This window comes from Peromyscus eremicus, chromosome 7, assembly GCF_949786415.1.
Source record: "Peromyscus eremicus chromosome 7, PerEre_H2_v1, whole genome shotgun sequence".
Lineage (NCBI taxonomy): Eukaryota > Metazoa > Chordata > Mammalia > Rodentia > Cricetidae > Peromyscus > Peromyscus eremicus.
Window position 1 is genome coordinate 35132456 of NC_081422.1, and position 14557 is coordinate 35147012.

A 14557-nucleotide genomic window follows, 5' to 3' on the forward strand; every position below is an offset into this window, starting at 1 on the left:
GTATGGTCAAAGCAACTCCAAGTTAATAGTTTCCTTTCCCCCCTCAGTACTATGGATTCAACCGAGGGCCTCAAGTATGTTAGGGGATTGCTCTACCATCGAGCTACAGCCCCAGGGCTTTTCTCATCGGCTGGTCAGATTCCCTAGAGAAGACTTTTCTAAACTCTTCCTTGTGAGATGACTCTCTACTTTCTGAGCACCAGGTGAGAGGGGACTAGCTGCCTCTGAGCTGTGCACCCATGCCTCCTGCTTACACAGCATGTGTCGTCTCACCAGAGCCAATTGTTCCTCACTCCCTCATCAGAAGGTGACCATCTATTCCTGGGGCTGGGGAAAGCCACAGCTTGGCTGCATGGAGAATGGAGGATGACACAGGTCTAGCGGCTTTTGAACACATTTTTATCCATGCCTCATTTACCTCCTCATCTCTACTCCGTTCTCTCCTCCTCCTTCTAGCTTATTATTCTCTTAAAATAATTGTTTTTTAGTTTATATGTATGAGTGTTTTGCCTGCGTGTATACATGTGCACCACATGCACACAGTGCCCCTGAAGGCCGGGAGAGGGCATTGGGATCCCTGGAACAGGAGTCACGGATGGCTATGGGCTGCTATATGGGTGCTGAGAACCAAACCCAAGTCCTTGCAAGAGCAGCTGGTACTCTTAGTCCCTGAACCATCTCTCCAGCTCCTCAGCCCTCATCCTGGACATGACTGACACCGTCAGCTCTTGAGCATCTTTGCTGTTTACTGAGGTGAGTCAGAGTGACTCAAGGCTTTTCTCCATGCTAGCTTAGAGTTCACTACTTTTGGAGTTTGTCGGTTTTTCTGAAATGTGGCTCTCATCTGTTTTTCCAGCTTCCAAAATTTCATTACTACTGTCACTCCTCCTTGGGCCTTTTTCAAGTTACTGTTGTGTAAGTTTACTCTGAGATTAAAACCTTCCATCTTGGAGGGAAGCTCATCAAGATGCAAGATGTTTACAGGCAGGTGAAGCAACTCCAGAGACTAATGAGGAGGTGAAACATTTCATCTTGCAGGGAAGCTCCTGAAGACATAAACATCTCAGAAGAACCTCAGAAAGTCCCTGAAACTGAGCAGCCTCACTAGGCTCCTCCCTCTCCAAGCATGTATAGAAGCTGTCAAAACAGCTGAAAAATCACTCTCAGACAAGCTGTGCGATTTGGATGGAGTTCAGACTGAGTACCCTGGAGGAAGCAAAGACAAGACAAGCAGTGAACTGCCCAGAAGAAACAAAGCCCAGCTGTGCTGCCTGGAAAAGGCTCAGACCAACTGTGCTACCAGGAAAGGACACCCTAAAACCTGTTGAGCTGCCCGTAGGCTGTGCAGTGTGCTCCAGGGTCCCAGCTTTGTGAGATTTCACCTACGTGGGGGTGGGCTTTGGTGATGCAGCTGTCTTTAAGTCATTTCTCCTTCTGTAAATAAGCCCTCACCCATATTCCTGTATGTAATAAAATTTATTGACTTACCCAAATCGGACTTTGGGAGTATCTGTACTTTGATCTGTTGTTGGCTTTTTTTTTTTTTTTTTTTTGAGATAAGGTTTCTCTCTGTAACAGCCCTGGCTGTCATTGAACTCACTCTGTAGACCAGGCTGGCCTTGAACTCACAGAGATCCACCTGCCTCTGCCTCCTGAGTGCTGGAATTAAAGGTGTGCACCATCACCACCCAGCTTGTTGTTGGTTTCTTATCTGGGATAAGTGGAACATTTGTTTACATTTCCCCAGGAAGAGTGTCACTCAATTATTTCCTATGATTCATCTTGAAAATGAAAGCAGATTTGTGTGTGTGTGTGTGTGTGTGTGTGTGTGTTTTCAGTCTACCATATTTATCCAAAAGTTTCATCATCTGAAATTTGACGTTATTTTTTTGACCTTTATTTGTCCTGCTGTTGGAATTTAATTGATACTTTATTTTTATTTCTCAAGGTTGAAATGAATTTGTTGAGCTGCGGGGGGTGGGGGGCGGCGGGAATCACTTTATCACTAGAGTAGATTTAAAGCTGGGGGTGTGGGAAAAGACATCACAGCCCAATATCAGGATGGGAACAGGCTAGCCAGGCTTATCAAGGTGATTTTGACAATCCTCTAGATGGTCAAGATAAAGTACAAAATTAAGATTGGAGATAAATTTGTCATCAAGAATAAGTATATACAGGGCCCAAAGTATTTAGCACATAGTTTTATTCAGTGTATTCCCTCTTTTGTGTAGGAGGAAGGAAACACAGAATAGCCCTTCTGAGATCATAGTAAGAGATGCACACTGTAGTCGAAGTTTTCTCTGGTCCCGCCCAGCCCCATGGTCCCAAAGAGCTTATAAAATAATCACTCAGAGGCTTATATTAATTACAAATTGTATGGCCAATGGCTTAAGTTGCTACCTAGCTCTATCATCTTAAATTAACCCATTTTTATTAATCTATGTTTTGCCACATAGCTGTGGCATTACCAGTCTGCTGGCATGTTGCTCATTGGGTGGTGGGTTGGTGTCTACCCAGACTCTGCCTTTCTCTTTCCTGTCTCTCTCCTTGGATTTCCCGCCTGCCTCTAAGATGCCTTGCCATAGGCCAAAGCAGCTTATTTATTAACCAATGGGAACAATATATATTCACAGCGTACAGAAAGACATCCCCCAGCAGCACACCCATGACATGGGATATATGAGGATGAGAACACAGAACCTAAGCATTGTGTCTGTGGAAGGCTCTGAATAGCTCCAGATGTTTGTAGAAATGACAAGGCACGGTCCAGCAACATAACTCAGTGGGTAAGGGCGCTCGTGGCCAAGCCTGATGAACTAAGTTCCAAGCCCAGGTTTCGCATGGTGGAAGGAAAAAACAGACTCATAGCCGGGCGGTGGTGGTGCACGCCTTTAAGCCTCTAATCCCAGCACTCGGGAGGCAGAGCCAGGTGGATCTCTGTGAGTTTGAGGCCAGCCTGGGCTACCAAGTGAGTCCCAGGAAAGGCGCAAAGCTACACAGAGAAACCCTGTCTCGAAAAAAAAAAAAGAAAAAAGAAAAAAGAAAAAACAGACTCATACACATATATACACACACAAAGTAAGTAAATGCTTAAAAAATTATTTCAAGGGAAAGCATTTTTGCTACAGTTGGTTCTCTGCATTTGGATGATGGAGTCTGTGGCTCCAACCACCAACTGAGAATATTTGAAAAGACATGTTTTCTGTGTGAACACACAAAGTCTCTATTTCCTTGTCTCCATTCCCCAAACAGACATTTCCGTAGCATTTGCATTGTGTTATGGTAGGTGTCCTAAGTAACTTGGAGCTGATTGAAAGGACATGAGAGGATATAGAGAAGTTGCATGCAAATATCAAGACATTTTAATCAAGGGGCTTGACCAGTCACAGAGTTTTCATATCTGTAGGGAGTCCTGGATCAGATTCCCCTCAGATTCTGAGGGGTGGCTGTGTTTCCTTTTTCTTGAACTGAGATTAATTTAAAATCTAGATATGTAACCGAGTGAAGAGAGGGGCGAAATGGGAGAAAAAAAGAGAAGGCCAGACAGAGACGCAGACAGACAGACAGACAGACAGACACACTTGCACATGCAGGCTCTCAGAAGAATGAGATGAACAGGACAGGCAGAATTGGAAGGTGACCAATTAAGACATTAAGTGTTCTGTGACACATGGACGCATCTGTATTTGGCTCTGATAACAAGGCCATCAGCTCATTTTCAGGGGGCTGCTGCCTTCTTCAGCTCAATCCTCAGATCAAAGCAGAACTGTCCGCCTGCATTTTTCAGCCAGAATGGGGATGCTAATTTATACTCCTTAATGTGTGATGGTGAGAGACCCCTTCAATTAACTGAATTCTATAGCCAGCAAAATAAAAGGTACACAAAAAAGAGGTGCAGGCTGGAAGAGCCGAAATTCTCATTAAATCAAAAGGTCCAGTATTCATTACCTCGTGCATCTGAGGCTAAACACTAAATATGGGGATCATCAAAGGAGATTTAATGGGTTAAATTGAGACTATAATCTAATTAAAATATTAGACACGGCTAAATAGTTCTTTGATATTCATCTAAAGCTTTCATTAAAAATAGGTGCTTGAGGTTTGTAACATAGGAGATTATCAATTTTAAGTAGGGACAACAAATTTAGGGACCTCATCTGCTCCACTTCAAAGTGTCGCCATTGTGTGGGTGCAGGGAAAACGGGGATGGACCTCACTGCCAGGTGACGGAAAGAATGGGGATAGGAGGTGGGGCCCGCCGAGCTTTATGACACACTCATTTGGATCACTGCTTGGGTGTCAAAGACTGTAGTGAAACATTCAAGGGGGAGAGAATTTGCCATAAAGGGAAAAAGTGGGGCCCAAATTATTCACTGTAGAACTCTTCACTGAGTTTATTATTCAGAATAGTCTCTGCTTTTCTCTGTGTAGTTTTTCAAGAGATGAATTTTTTTTTTTTTTTTGTACTGTCACATTGGCAGTATGGATGCAAGCTTGGGATCCATGGCGAGGGAGATGGCAGGCATGAGGACCTGAGTTCAAGTCTCCAGCACCCACATTAGGGAATGGAAACAGGCGGCTTCTGAGAGCTCACTGGCCAGGCCGCTTAGCCAAAATGAGGCCCTGTCTCAACAAAGTGAAAAGCAACAGAGAAAGACACCCAGTGTCTTACGCTGGCCTTTTGCGTGTGAGCATGCATGGGGAGACAGATTTACACAAAGCTTGGACCTACAAAGAACCGACTGTAAAGCAGGCTAGGAGTCCCATGATCACGGCCGGCCTCTGCGAACTGACAATCCACTACAAGAGTATGTATGAAGTCTTAGGAGAAATGTCAAGGCCTTACTAAATGAATTTGCCTAGACGTCTCACATTGCTGTCGTCCTCTCAACCTATTACAGCGATATAATAGCCAAGACCATTTATCCAGCTTATTGAAAATTAATTACTTATGTGACCCAGGTTTGCGAAGGGGAAATAAGAAGGTAATGGAGAGGCAACACGAGACATAAACCTGCCTACCAAATTTTCCTCTCTTCATATTTTCTAAAGAGCACTGCATCTCTGGATAGAGCTGAAAAAATACCTACATCTTAGTAGATTTTTGCAATGTATTGTTTTTATAACATTTTGGGAAGCTCTGACTGTCCGGTTGTTCTACTGAACCAAATTAAGTCATCCACAGTTGGACTATGAGGATGTTTCAGACAGTGGCATGACTTAGGGAGTGAGATGAATAGATGGAAAGTCTGCCATTAAAAGCTGTTTGCTCGAGAAATTGGTATTTATGTCCTCCCAGTCCCGTTATGAGAAGGATGTATGCTGTTGCCAAAGGAAGCCACTGGGTAGAAATGGACACTATATTCAGTGTGGAAGCTGTGGGCAAGGGGACAGTTCTGAATACCACTGGCTTTCAGCCATGCCGAGTGACTTCTCAGTATATTTGAAAAGCGGAATAAATTAAACTTTGAGTGTGCTTGTACGTGTGTGTGTGGTGTGTGTGTGTGTGTGTGTGCACATGTGAAGGTCAAGAGCTGACCACTGAGTTCCCTGGCTCTGCTGTTTTCCACCTCTCCCATCCCCACAGTGCTAGGGTTAGAGGTGTGTGGGTACTGGGGATCCAAACCCAGACCCTCACTTTATGACTGAGCCATCTCCCCTGGCCCTAAATGTAACTTTTCTAAGAGTGCGTATGTGGTGGTTTGAATAGGAATGGCCCCCATAAACTCATGTGTTTGAATGCTTGACCCATAGGGAGTGGCTCTATTAGGAGGTGTGGCCTTGTTGGAGTAGGTGTGGCCTTGTTGCAGGAAGTATGTCACTGTGGAGGCAGGCTTTGAGGTCTTATATGCTCAAGCTATGCCCAGTGTGGCACACAGTCTCTTCCTGCTGCCTGTGGATCAAGATGTAGAATTCTCAGCTCCTTCTCCAGCACCATTTCTGTCTGCATGGTGCCATGCTTCCCACCATGAAGATAATGGACTAAACCTCTGAAACTGTAAACCAGCCCCAATTAAATGTTTTCCTTTATAAGAGTTGCTGTGGTCATGGTGTCTCTTCACAGCAATAGAAACCTCAACAAAGACAGCATGTTTCACCTTAATTTTTCCTTAATAGTATAAAAATAGTATTGTTTTGTTTGACATTATAGACAATTTCTTAAAATCATTGATGTAGTGAGTGAGTATTGTAGACCAATAAGATCTGCCCCAAAGCAGAGACTTCACATTGTTGCTACAGTTTTCAATCCTTTCCTTCTTGGGAAAATAACCAAAGAGGCAGATGGAGCATTTGTGTGCTTCTGTCTGTTTCTGCCCATTGGGAACAGAAACTATGAAAATGTACTGACCCTTAGGGATGAGATGCTCTAGGCCTGTGAATACTTGAGAGTTGGCTGAAATGTACGTTAGGTATCAGTATTCTTATAAAGACCACGCTGGGGACAGCAACCATAATGTTTCCTTGAGAAATTTCTGTTTTCAAATGCTGCTTCTAATGTCACAATAATATGTATCGTGATATACATGTCATGATTATATGTATGATATACACGTATGTATCAATAACAGGGAGATTTAGTTGAGCTTGATATCTGCAGGCTGCCACCCAAATTCAATTTTCTTCCCTGCTATTTTTCAAGAAGTAATTAAGAAAGGAACCCCGTCTGAGCTGACCGAGTCTGCTGTTGTAGGCTCTTTGCTGTCCACTCAGGGTTCTCAATTAGCTCCGGTGTTGTTATAATCACTGGACGTGTTTTCAAACAACTCCCAGTTAATAACTGTTGGGATGAAGAGTCATTTTCTCACTGTCGATGAGACTGTGCACGCTCATGCTTGCTGTGATGTTTTGACAATGATTCATTAACCAATAATAAGCCCCAATTGGACCCATTAGGCATCATTGCCTTTCCTGGGATTACCTTTTATTTTGTTCCTCAATATTGTCTTTTCTTGACTTAGTTTCTGGATAAGTCCCAAGAGACTCCTTACTACACAAAACAATATCAAGAAGACAGCTGTCATTAAATTCAGCTACTTGTGAAAAAAAAAAAAAGGCTCCATGTAAGAGGATGCTCTTGTTGAAACTTTAGAAGAAGCACTGTCAAAAGGATGCTGTACTTAAAAAAAAAAAAAAAAAAAAAAGATGCTGTACTAAGGAGAAGGCATGGCTTAAGGGGCCTTTGTCTGTACTAGTTCACAGAGACCGGGCAGAATTATCCTATGCCTTTCAATGACTCATATAACATTTGGTCAAATGCATCCTCTCCAGCTCCTTCCTGTCTCCCTCATGATATCACTCAAGTCTAAATCTCCTTCCTTTCTTCCTTGTTTCTATTCTTTCATTCTGGTAAGCAACTGCCTTGTTTTGTCAAAATTCAAGGATTCCCTAGGTGGTGATATTTTCAGTTTGTGTGTGTGTGTGTGTGTGTGTGTGTGTGTGTGTGTCTGCGTGTGCTCGAGTGCACGCACGTTAATGTCACAGTGCTCATGTGGCAGAGGATTACATTCAGGGGTCAGTTTTCTGCTTCCACCATGGGCTTCAGGGGTTGAACTCTGGTTGCTTGGCTTGTGTGGCACTCACCTTTACCTGTGGAGCCTCTTGCCAGCCCTCCATGTGTTCTAATAGAAGACTTTGATGCCATGTTGATACTGATATGGGTTGGTCCACGTGGCTGACTTCCAATAGGCAGGTTCTTTTTTTCTTTTTTTGAGTTTCTGAAGCAAATGCTATAAAATTAATCACTTAGGTTTATGAAATCAATATTGGGCTACGTAAAGAAGGAGATACAAAGCGTTTGTCCTTCACTGTACCTGGAACGTGGTGGCCTAGTGACATTCCACTGAACCTTAACATTGTGAGATATCTTGAGGCCACAGGAAGGTCCATAGGATTCATTCTTTGACTTCAACCCCAAACTTTCAGCAACGATTTTATTTATTTGGCTGAACTGTTTTAGATGCCATTTGGCCCTGAATAAAGAGTTTTGATGTCCTAGGGCAGCGGTTCTCAACCTTCCTAATTCTGTGACCCTTCAATACGGTTCCTCATGTTGTGGTGACCCCCAACCATAATATTTGTTTCGTTGCTACTTCATAACTGTAGTTTTGCTACTGTTATGAATCGTAATGTAAATATCTGATATGCAACCCCTATGGAAAAGAGTTGTGACCTACAGGTTGAGAACCTGCCCCCCTTCAGGGTCTTACGTGCTGGCTGGGTAAAGCTTGGCCTTGGGAGGAAATAGTGTTTGTGGTCTGCCAATTCATTTCACCTGCTTCGGCTCAGCATTGGCTCCTGAAGTGTGGAGGTGGTGGAAGGATTTGAAACTCCTAACAACATCCTCTGCCCACAAGGAACTGAGTTTCTCTACCATCAACTCTGCTTTCAGCTCTAAGAGGCGGTTTCTTGTGGGCAGCTTTTGTTCTTATCACGACATATGCAGCACACATACCACACGAACGTGAATTTCTAAAGCTAATCCTTATACCACAATATAGATTTGCCCTAGATGGTGAAAATGACTCATTTCTGGACATACTCAAGGAAGGACGCAATGTCCAGGAAGGAGGTAAATGTTAGTCCTTTGGTAAGTGTGTTCTTGCTCTTTTGAGACAGACTCTCACTGTTTAGATCAGGCTAGCCTCCAACTTGAAACACACCCCCACCCTCCCTGCCTCAACTTCTCAAGTGCTGAGATTACAAACACATGTGACCATGGCTGGCTCTTTAGTCATTTTAAGATTGGAACTCTTGATAATGCTTCAAAAGAGAAAAGTAAAAAAGAGTATGAATCTTCACCCTCAGAGCAGACTCTGAAGTGTATGCATTGACAGGATTTAAAGAGAGCCACAATCATGACAAGATGCCCAGGAAATTCATAGCTGTGGAGTCGATAGCTTTGACCATCAAGTGATCTGAGGTGGGTTTCCCTGGACTTGAAGGATCTGTGACTAATGTCTTAGTGTTCTGTTAGATTGAAACTAGGACTCCTCCCCTCATTTCAATATGCACATCTAGACATATCTTTAAATTTTCCACTTTATGTAATAGACTTTTTTGAAACTTGAAAGCTGAAGTATTACTTTGGACATGTTACCTCAGTGACCAGGTCAGCCAAACTCAAGTTAGGAAAACCTGAAGTCTGTGCACTCTGAGGAAGAAGGGCAGAGGTAGTTCAACAAACCAGAAGATCCAATATAAACCAGTGGCTTTATTGTCTAGCTCTCTATTAGCCCCAATTCTAACAGGTTTGAAAATAAATAAAAATATGTATTTTTATATCCAGAAGGTTCAAGATGTCCCGTGTCTGACTGGGCCCCACACTAACTTCTGCAGAGAGCAGATGGGGGGGGGGGGCAGGTGACAGTGCCAGGTTACCACTCAGCGTAGATGGAATTGTTTGGTTTCTGTTCTCCATGTCCCTTTCATGGCGGCTTTGATCCCCACCAAATGCTGTCTAGACGATGTGAAGGACTTTGAAAGCGGCCACGGCCTGCTTTTCCCTCTCATGCCTGCTCTGCAGGATCTCCAGCAGGGAGATTTCCGGTAAGCTTCCTTCTCTTTCGCCCTTCCTCGACTTCTTATTCTTCTTTGCTGCTTGATCAGTCAGATTTGGTGGTTTGGGTTTGGGGATGGTCTTAGCGTATTCCAAAGCCTGAGGGCAGAGAAAGAAAAACATCATTTAAAGTGGGAAGTTGGTCTCAGGAGAGGTTTATGAGAGAGATGGAGATCACTGTACTGTAGGCAGAAACGGCGACTGAATGGAAGATGCAGACCACACATTATAATGCATAGTTTAAACAAAACAAATTAGCCACTGGACAGCCTGCTGTGGAGCGAAGAGGAGCTGGGTTTAGACAGCTGTTATGTTACTCAGATGCTTTTACCGTGACAGATTCTCTTAAGTGTTTGCAAACAGATTTCTCGTGTGTTTATTTGGCCAACTCTCTGAGAGTCTTGCTAAAACCAAACTTCTAACAAGCCTTCCTGCCCAGAGTGGACTTGTAGCTGAAGAACTCGGAGACTGAAGCCTCATCACTGTAGGTGACGAAAACTCACCTTTGTTCATGACATCCCCTTATTCTTGGAAAGAAAAGTGGGTATTTTTAAGTGTATCTATAGAAGACAGATGTTGAAAATGTAGGGCTTTTTTTTTAAATTGATGCCAAATTTTAAAGGTTAAGTTATGATAAAAATGAGGCCAGTTGGGCTAGGGATGCTGTTCAATGACAGAGCCTTTACCTACATGTACATGGCCCTTGGTTCTGTTAGGATGGAAGGAGAGATGGGGAGGAGCAAAGGGAGTGAGAAAGAGGAGAGAGAGAGAGAGAGAGAGAGAGAGAGAGAGAGAGAGAGAGAGAGAGAGAGAGAGAGAGAGAATTAAACATGACTTGTACTGGTTCTGCATTTTAAAGCTTCTGTTGCTAGATTTATGTGTATGAGTACTTCGCTTGCATACACATCTGTGTACCACGTACAAGCCTGGAGCCCTCAGAGGTCAGAAGAGGGTCCTTTGGAACTGGAGTTGCAGACAGTTGTGAGCCACCACATGGGTGTTGGGAACCGAACCCGGGTCCTCTGTAAAAACAGTGAGTGCTCTTAACCACTGAGCCACCTCTCCAGCCCCAACCTTTGTATTTTAATAAGAATTTATTGACAGCTGAAATGGGAATGGACAGTATTTTCAAGTATCAGAGATGGGGGAGGGGGGACACCCAAACATGAAATGTTCATGTTCTGAACGCATGTAAGAGAAAGGTATGGGAATTCTCAACAGATCTGTCACCGTGAACATCTGCATGAAAATGTGATGGGTTGGAGAGAGAAGGAAATGGTGCCGTGGACACTCAGGGAGGAAAATGGAGTTGTCAAGGTCTGAGGAGGAATAAATGTGATGGTTGGTGAGAGAGAGCACACAGCATGCGCTCCTAAGGGCACCAAAGGAGAGCACATTCCTCCTGCAGGGAGTCCCCATGGCTGTGTAGGACTGAACGGATCAGCTGAGGCAGGGGTGCAGTGTGTCTCCACAGTACACGTTTCACTCCCACCCTGACTCTTCGTTAGATGATGACGGCTGAGAGGACAGACATTCTGCATTGCTTTAAATCTCCCCCCAACCCCAACGGAGGAACCCATGCACTCTCTTTGGAAAAGCACAGAGAAATGAACTTAAAAAAAACGATGAAAGATTTACTTATTATTTATTTTGCATGAACAACAAGAACATGCTAATTTCCTCGAAAGTTGTTTAATTATAAAGGATGAAATCAATAGTTAACCCAGACTGCTAACTCCTGATGAGAAATCACTTTGTTATTTTGACATGTGACAAAACCAAGACAACATACTGACGTGTGTGTGTGTGTGTGTGTGTGTGTGTGTGTGTGTGTGTGTTTGCTTATGGTAGTATTTGTGGATAACATGTAAGTGCAGAAATGGTGGTTACTATACGTCTCCTATGTTCCAAACTCCACCCCCCCACCCCACCCCCACCAGATAGGTTTTCTCTGTGTTAACAGCCCTAGCTGCCTGGAACTTGCTTTCTAGACCAGGCTGGCCTTGAACTCACAGAAATCCACCTGCCTCTGCCTCCCCAGTGCTGGGATTAAAGGCGTGCGCCACCACGCCTGGCTCCAAACACATCTTTTGAGGTTAGGTGGTGACCAAAGTATCCTTTAATTCCGACTGAAGCAGTGAATGCCCCACACGAGCTTTTTACCTTCTGCCGAGAGAGCACTGATTTCCTCTCAGTTTTTGCTGCCTGTGGTTTGGACAGGAGGGACAGTGTCTTCGTGTTGTATTCCTGAACTTGCTTCGCGTATTCTTTTTGCTGTATTAATTTTTGCATCTGCTCAGAGAAATGGAGTATAGTGAGCTAATCTCTGCTAATTCTCCCGGTGACACTGGTTTTACCGAGGTGGGCAGCTGGGGGGCGGGGGTGACTTGTGTAAGGTGGCAGCAGTGAACTGGTTAATGTTTCCCTGGAGAATCCACTGTGAGTCTCCCGGAGCAGCACTACCGGTGTTCTCTTAACAGAGGCTAAATCCTATTCAGCCTCTTCTTTGTTGCATTTACCCAATTTATTTTCATTTTTGCTTCCAACTTTGAACTCTACTCTTTTTATGCCTGAGTGCAACTGCAGTTCAAACACATTACATGAAGATCTCCTTTCACTAGAGGAAAGAGAATAAAGTGGATGTACTTCTTAGGGGTTGGGGAACTCGTATCCTAAGTGTCTTCTCTGTGGCCACTTCAAAGTTATCAAGACAACTCTATCAGGGAGACCAACAAGCACATAGCACATGCATCCCTTTCCACATTCATGCGCCCACTCTTCTGGGGGAGGCTTTCAGATCTAACTGAAAGGCAGTGCATAAAATAACACAGGCTGAGAATGGTTTTTTATTTTGTAGCAGGAATATCTGGGTCTCTATTGTGTCAGCATGGCTGTTTCTGAGGGGTTTGGTGTTGGGGTGCATCTTTACCCCCTACTGCTAAGGACAGGTAGAGGGCACCAAGTCTGAAAATGCCACACGCCACTTACTTTGTCTCTGACAGACTCCAAGTCAGGTCCCAGGCCTCCAAGTTTCACTTCCTTTTTCTGATAACCTTTCACCTTGGAACTCTGAAAATACAAGCACAGAAACCATTTCTTTTAGGGATCAGTGTCTCCTCCAACAAGTCACAGGGACACAGGGAAGAAGGACAGTGAAGGCCAGAAGCTCTGGCGGAAGGCGGGTGAAGGAGCGCATTTCTCGGCAAGGGTGCCCTCTTCATGGGAGTTGCCTGTCATCGTCTATTTGGTATTTGTAGTTGTGTGCGTTTTGACCTTTTCACTTCTGCGATAAAAGGAATTGAAATTCCGAAAGAATAAGCAATTTCAAGGTGACAGTTTGCTCTTTGGTAAACATTTTTAACTGAAGCGTATGTAATACAACTCTCCTCCCCAGGCAGCAGTTACCATGATGTCAAGTCGAGCCAAACCAGATGACTCCTCACAATGGCGGTCAAAACACACTGCTTCAGAAAGTCCCTGTCCAGTGGGGTGACTGCTGCCTTCCGAGACATTCACAAGACAAGCCATGTGACTGCAACTTGAAAATTTCACAGCTCGTTGTTGGAATAGTAGGTAGTTTTAGGGATGGGAAAACAACGCTCGTTCATTCACAATACTCAAAGCATTTGAGCCTCGGCAAGACCCACTGAGACATTCGTTTAGTTCTGTTAGTGTGATTTCAGAAACACTGAAGGGCACCTAGAATTTGACATTGTAACTCTAGCATCACACACCTGAGCAGACAGGGCCTCAGAGTGAGGCTGTGATCTGAGGCTAGCCCAGATAGACCCCAAACTGCAGCTTTCCACACAAAAACCGAAGCTTGGACTGGCCACTGGCCCTTGTGGGAGAACCAAATCCTTTCCTCTTTCAACTCCTCAACGAATTTAGTTCCACTTTCTGGAAAGTATGAGAGAGACACCACTGAAGGGATGGTTTCAATGACTTGTCTTAGGGTTTTCTGTTGTTATGATAAAACACCATGACCAAAAACAGCCTGGGGAGGAAAGGGTTTGTTTCATCTTATTTCCACACTGCATCACTAAGGGAAGTCAGACAGGAACTGAAGCAAAGCCATGGAGGAACGCTACTTACCGATTCACTCTTCAGGTCTTGCTCAGTTGTTTTCTTCTATGCCCCAGGACCATCCGCCCAGGGGAGCACCACCCACAGTAAGCTGGCTCCTCCCCCATCATCTATCCATCAAGAAAACACCCTATGACTTGGCTACAGGCAGTCTGACGGAGGCATTTTTCTCAACCAAAGTTCCTCTTCCCAGATATGTAGGGCTGTGTCAGATTGTCAAAAACTAACCAGAACAATAGTGGTAACTATGTTAGAGCAAAGTTAAGTTTGTGCTTAGAGTGGAAAAAATGATGGGTGCCACCTGCGTGATACTTCCTAACTGTATATCACTCTCAATTACAGAGTCTTGCGCTGAGTGTGGGGGCACACGCCTTTAATTCTAACACTGGGGTTGGGGGTTGGGGTGGAGGGGCAGAGCAGATGCATCTGTGAGTTCGAGGCCAGCCTGCTCTACTGAGTGAGTTTGAGTTCCAGGACTGCCAGGGACACACAGAGAAACTCTGTCTCGAAAACCAAAAATAAATAAATAAAATGATTGTGGCTTGCTTTTAAAGAGTCTTACTGGATTGTAAAATTAATCTTTTTCAGAATAACCACTGAGACTCAGACTCCAAATCTAACACAAAACTGAATGGTTAAAAACAAACAAACAAATCTATATAGTAAAACATTACTAATTTGATAATAAACAATCCATTGTCTTATTTGAGGAACAATGAATTCCAGTTCTCTGTGTAGAGAGAGCTCATACACATACTGGAAGCTCTCATGTGCTGATGTCTGGAAAGTGCGGACATACTTTAAACAATGACAGAGTGCTTTTATGTGTAAAACCATCAAAAATTAAAACGAAATGATTACAGGCCACACTGTTAACAAGATTGGCAAGTCGTATGGCTTTGAAATCTTACACTG

The 14557-nt window shown here is 43.9% G+C and overlaps 1 protein-coding gene across 3 annotated transcripts in view; it reads right to left on the reverse strand.

Moving 5' to 3' along the window:
* Window positions 1-9191: 9191 nt before the first annotated feature.
* Jhy (junctional cadherin complex regulator) overlaps window positions 9192-14557 on the reverse strand; it is a 57719-nt gene continuing 52353 nt past the window's right edge. For 2 of the 3 annotated variants that reach the window (XM_059267665.1, XM_059267666.1), the window contains exons 7-9: window positions 12545-12625; window positions 11720-11848; window positions 9192-9655 (exon numbers count right to left, since the gene is read on the reverse strand). In XM_059267665.1, coding sequence (XP_059123648.1) covers window positions 9458-9655; window positions 11720-11848; window positions 12545-12625 — 408 coding nt within the window. In that variant the 3' untranslated portion in view covers window positions 9192-9457. The remainder of the gene's footprint in view (window positions 9656-11719; window positions 11849-12544; window positions 12626-14557) is intronic. The other variant, XM_059267667.1, reaches the window with a different exon arrangement.